Source organism: Lipotes vexillifer, unplaced genomic scaffold, assembly GCF_000442215.2.
Source record: "Lipotes vexillifer unplaced genomic scaffold, Lipotes_vexillifer_v1.1 scaffold1378, whole genome shotgun sequence".
Lineage (NCBI taxonomy): Eukaryota > Metazoa > Chordata > Mammalia > Artiodactyla > Lipotidae > Lipotes > Lipotes vexillifer.
Window position 1 is genome coordinate 1,025,726 of NW_006775104.1, and position 6,019 is coordinate 1,031,744.

The window sequence follows — 6,019 nt, forward strand, 5'->3', positions numbered from 1 at the left end:
AAGAGTGTGAGGAAAACAAATATAGCAGGCCAAGATATAGTGAGGTTACTGTATTATACTGCTCTGGGAACAGAGGCATATTGTGAAGAACAATAAATAGGGATCAGAAAGAGAAGGAGAAACAGAAGAGAAAGAATGGTATAGAACAATGATTCTTAGAGTGCTACCTAGACCAGCAGCAGCAGTACCTGGGAACCTGTTAGAAATGGGATTTCTCAGGCTGCACCCTGAGTCCATCAAATCAGAAACTGGGGGCGGGGCCCGATGGCTGTGTCTCAGGAAGCACAGTAGGTGACTCTGGCTCCCTTTCAGGTTTGACCAGTGGGGTAGGAGGGGAGGAGGAGGAAAAGGCAGTCAAGAGTTCGGAGAAAAAGAGGGTGATGAGGGCAGGAGCCACAGCAGAATTAATTTGGAGTGAGAGAGTTGTTTATATATTGTCTTTCTTAAGATTAATTGTTAAATGAGCTAACCCCCAAATATCTATTTTTACCCAAACAGTATTGGTCCTGATGGTTTAATCAAGGTGAGTGACTTTACCCAAAACCCCAGGGTTCGGCTGGAATAAAAGCACAGTTTTGGCAATTTTAAAGGAAGATACAGAGATGATTGTGCTTCAGAATGACTGAACCGCATACACCATCCAATGTCAATTTTCCTGTGAAATTGGTACACACTAATAAACAATTAGGCAAACATATGAAATCAGAAATGTGTGGAATTATGATGTAAAATTGTTGGAACAAAACACATCCATTAACAGAAGGTTAGTTTTCTTCCCACATGGATACTGAGTAAAATGTCTGATGAAGCATTGATAGAAAATGCATCTCAGGTGAAAGCCAGGCTGTCGGATATCCAGACACAGTTTTCATGTTTTATAATTGTTAGGCATAATTTACATGAGTACCTTTTACATGGTCCATCCATGTTTTTACCTGTTTATTTCTTCATTTGTTGCTTTGATGATCATTCATTCATTCATTCATTCACTCACTCACCAATATTTATTGAGGTTAGCTGTATGCCAGGGATAGGATTGCCAGATAAAATACAGAACACCCAGTTAAATTTGAATTTTGGATAAACAATAATTTTTTAGGAATTTCTGTTTTATTCTTTTGCTACACCTAGCAACCCTAGCCAGGAACTATGCTGGCTTCTGGGCCTATACAAATGAATCATATGTGAATTCTGCCTTCTAGGAGCTCACAGTCTAACGTGAAGATAAGACACGAACTTAAATCACTTTAACCTAAGTGGCCCTGAGAGATACTAAAAAAGCATTTCAGAGATGATTACTGAAGTGTCCACATTAAGGTGTCTGACACTATATCCAGATGTAATGAGACCCTCTCAGGAAAATCCCCTGCATGAGCTTAGGACCTTCTGACAAGGTCACCAGAAGATTTTTCTTTCTCCCAGGAAGCAGTGAGAACCACAGGCTGTGTGGTTATTGTTCTTAAGGCCAGGTGTGCCCAGGTTGCCCAGTCCCTCCTATCTGTAGTACTATCCCCTCTTCAGAGTTGTTTTTTTGTATAAAAATCATGCTTAGGTTGCTTTTTTCATGTATATGCATCTCTCTACTGAATTGGGGACATTTTTGTCTATTAGTGTCTAACTAAGTAAAAGAAGATTGTGATGGGATGTCACCACAGGCCCTTGATTTTGACCTAGAGTGAAACCGTAAAAAGGGCTGAAAGGAAGTCTACCCCCACAGTCATCTGTCTGTACCTGCAGGGGGCGGGGAGCAACTACTCCTCCCTGCGGTTTGCCGTCAGCCAAAGCGGCCCATCAGTTGCATCCACTCTGGGACCTTTGGCTGTTTGAAAGGCTGAAGCACTGCAGGTGAAACCCTGAGCTGTAATTAACCAGGTTTAGAGAATGAGTGAAATACTTTAACCTGCCCCAGTCTCTCTGTTTCTCTCTCACTGCAGTCAAAGAATTTAAATATGATCTGGCCTGGGAGTGAGGAGTGAATGGCAGCAGAGGGAACTGCCCCAATGTGAAAGACCTTAAGACAACAAGTTCATAAAATAATAAAAGTTAAGAGATCCTTTGTACCTTTGAGAAAAACAGCTTGAAATTAGAAACCAAACCTCAGTAGCCCTGAGCATAATCCCTGAAGAGTGAAGCTAATGAAACCCCAGCCATCAGAGTGAATCCTGAACACAGATATGAAATCATTGATGATACTACGGCCATCGGTTGAGACTAAGCGCGATTGGCAATACCAGTGGGGCACTGCCCATTGCTTGTCTTCAAAGCCACCACTTGGTGTCCGCCATTTTCCTCCTCTCCTGCTCTGGCTCACTGTGGCAACGCTTCCTCTAAGCCACTGATATTGCTAAGCCACAGATGCTCATCAGGTCCCAGCACGTCTCCCAAATCAGCCTGCTTCAGCAGTCACCCCAAGGGTGTAAAACTTTTCCCTCTACCTGCGCTATGCTGCGTTAACAATACTAAGAATACTGTGGTAATGATAATAGCCAACATTTATTAAGCACTTACTATGTGCAAGTCACTGTGGACAACACTTTACACACATTCTCAAATTTTTCTTTATGACCTGACCTTACGAAGTCAGTACGATTATCCCCATTTTATAGATGAAAAAACAGTCTTAGAGAAATTAAGCTATTCATTGTCACTGGTAAGAAGGAATTTGAATCTAGGTCTGTCTGATTCCAAACTTGTGCTGCCCTGTATGCACACTGCCTACGTTAGTATGGAGATTCCCCCCAGAAACAGCCTCTGAGACAAGGATTTAAGTGTATGCAGTTTATTTGGGAGGTAATCCCAGGAACAGTGGAAAGGGAGAAGGGAAAGCAAGATGGTGAACGGAAGAAAGCAAATAGAGGTGTGTTATCAAGCCAGTTATCCCTGGAGCCCAATCCTGCTGGAGGACTCTGGGAGACAGTGCAGAACACACCTCAGAGCTACCCCAAACTGAGGGGTGACGAAGTTCTCCATCATTGGCTAACGGCTGCTTCCTCACCCTGTTCCCATCTGTCATTGACCGAGGGCTTCTTCCAGGGCCATTAACTTTCTGGCATTAACAGCTTGCCCAGCTCATGGCCTGAGCTTGCTCCTTCTGCTCCAGAAAAAAAGCTCTTAGGTAGGAAGTCACATTTGTACACAATAAGCAACCTTTTTAAAAAAATTTATTTATTTATTCATTTATTTAATTTTTGGCTGCACTGGGTCTCCGCTGCTGCGCGCGGGCTTTCTCTAGTTGCGGCGAGCGGGGGGCTACTCTTTGTTGCGGGGCCCAGGCTTCTCGTTGTGGTGGCTTCTCTTGTTGCAGAGCATAGGCTCTAGGCGCACGGGCTTCAGTAGTTGTGGTACATGGGCTTCAGTAGTTGTGGCTTGCGGGCTCTAGAGCCCAGGCTCAGTAGTTGTGGCGCATGGGCTTAGTTGCTCCGCGGCATGTGGGATCTTCCCGGACCAGGGCTCGAACCCGTGTCCCCTGCATTGGCAGGGGGATTCTTAACCACTGCGCCACCAGGGAAGCCCCAATAAGCAACCTTTGAAAGCATGTGGATGGGTGCCAGCAACCTCTGCACAATGCCTTACAGAGATTTTAATAATTTTTAGCATTTTAATCACTACTGTTTCTCTCCTTCAGTAAGGGACAAGTCCATAGGGGCTGCAGGGCAATAAGTGACTGACACTGTGCTGTAGTAAAATCACACTTGACCTTCAAACCTGACACATTGTCCCAAACCAGCTACTTTGTGTAACTTCCCTAGATGAGATCATTCCGAAGGGGCTCTCTTGATCCTTGCTGCATCAGACCCATACCACTGGCCTTCCTATCATGACCAGAAATATCTGAATCCTAGGATGACCTCAGTTATGCTGTCAAACTGAGACCCCTGTAACATATGGTTTGTATTTCTCCTTTAAAAAGAACAACACTCAGGAAGCAATAAAACCAAGATTTTTTTTAAGAAAAAGAAGTGGGCTCTTTCTTTCCTAAATTAAGCTATTTTGATTAAAGTGAAGACTGCAGATACTTTTAAAGCTTCTGTTGGAAGTGCAAAGATTATGGCTCAATTCCATTTTCTCCGTGCTCCATGCCCTCTCTCTCCTTGATGCTGTTCAATCTGGCACATCCTTCTCCCTCGTTAACCAACAGCTTCCAAGCGCACCAGGGCCCTGCAGCAGTAGGCACTGGACACTCAAGTGTGGAAAGCTGGTTTTGAATTATGTAAGAATAGGATGCTTAACCTGAAATTCTTGGAGAGGCTCCTGAATGCCTCTGATAAAATTGTATACATCAATATGTTTCATAAATGTGCACATTAGCATTTTTCTGAGGAAAAACTATAAAGCTTTTAGCAAATTCTCAAAATTGTATAGGATTTCAAAAGATTAAGAACCCTTGTGTTAGAATTAATTCCAGATGTCACCAGATGGCTTGAGGAAAAGCAGTAGGGCAGTCTCAGATCTTTCCAAGCAGAACTGAGCTCGTGTTCCTAACATTTAATTTATTATTCAGTCCACAGCTTTTGTGAATCTTGTCTCCTAGCTACAGATCTTAACTGTGTTTTTAGTTTGGATTTTTATATACTTTGCAACTTTGGTGTTTTCCTATAAACTGGAACATGGTTAAACATGAACAAAGGTTTTCACACTTTGGAGGCGAGCTGATTGGATAAAGCCACTGGTCCAACGTACTAAATTACAAAATACTGCCTAGACCAAGCTGAGTTGTTAACCATGATACAGAACTTCGCTGTCAGGGGCTCCCTGGTGGCGCAGTGGTTGAGAGTCCGCCTGCCAATGCAGGGGTGACGGGTTCGTGCCCCAGTCCGGGAAGATCCCACATGCCGCGGAGCGGCTGGGCCCGTGAGCCATGGCCGCTGAGCCTGCGCATCCGGAGTCTGTGCTGCGCAACGGGAGAGGCCACAGCAGTGAGAGGCCCGCGTACCGCAAAAAAAAAATCCACTTCGCTATCAGGCTCAAAGGGCTGAGTCCTGAATAATCCTGAGTCTTGGAGCATTCAAGTGGCTGGCAGCCCCAGTGCAACAAAGCAGTCCAAGCGCTGGTTGGTTCATTTATTTACTCAACAATTTTAAAATTCCTACTCTGTGCAAGGCATTGTGCTAGGTATTAGGGATGCTACACTGAATAAGTTTCCTGCTTTCATAGATATTAAATTCTACTTGGGAAGACAGACATTAAATAACTAATCACATAAGTGAAAAGTGATGCTGTAACAGCATAGTATAGGGGCACACGAACTAGGCTGCGGGAGTTGGGTGGAAGGAAAGGCTTTCTTGAGAAAGTAACTAGACAGCAAACTCAGAAGTCTATGGCTTCAGTTACCACAGATGACTGAGAAATGTGTTTCTGGTAGCCCATATCTCTCCACCAAGCTCCAGACTCAAAGAACCAGTAGCCTACTTGATATTACTTGTATGACTCCAAGGCACTTCTAATCTACATGCCACAAAATGAGAGTTCCTAGTTTGTAATCTTTTTCATAATAAAATGTTGGGGGGGAAATGAGTTCATAAACTTCCCTCCTAAATATCATCTCTCCCACTACCCATTGAGATGCAAAATCTAGAAACCAATGCCAATGTAAATACCTCCCCTTTGCCTTACTTTCCAAATTTTTCACCAAGTCCTGTTCATTTTACCTCCTATGCTTCTCTCACATCTGTTTTCTCACATCTTTCCACACACCACCCTCCTTTCTAGCTACTAATGTATTTCCTCTGGGCAATATGGTGGCTTTCTATGAGTCTGATCATGGTAGGAAACAGAAAACACTCTCAGCTAGACTTCTAATGACAGCGTTGTGGATGAGGAAACCAACAAGGAGTGTTCAGACACCCAGAGAGTAGCAAAACATTACCACCCTGAAGGGACAAGGTGAGCAAATGTTTTATTGGAGCGTGGAGAGAACTGGAGCCCAGTGGCTTTTCTGAGTTGTAGTCTCAGAGAGCCAAGGCATCAGCCAGAATGGTGCTAAGAGGGCAGGAATTCTCCAATCTCTCTCCTCTTTCCC

At 43.9% G+C, this 6,019-nt stretch overlaps 1 protein-coding gene across 1 annotated transcript in view; it reads left to right on the forward strand.

The window, feature by feature from the left end:
- Nucleotides 1-709, forward strand: part of ROPN1 (rhophilin associated tail protein 1) — a 26,585-nt gene extending 25,876 nt beyond the window's left edge. Inside the window, exon 6 of the mRNA XM_007449686.1 lies at nt 499-709. Within this exon, the coding sequence (XP_007449748.1) occupies nt 499-565 (67 nt within the window). The 3' untranslated portion in view covers nt 566-709. The remainder of the gene's footprint in view (nt 1-498) is intronic.
- The last annotated feature ends 5,310 nt before the right edge of the window (nt 710-6,019 follow it).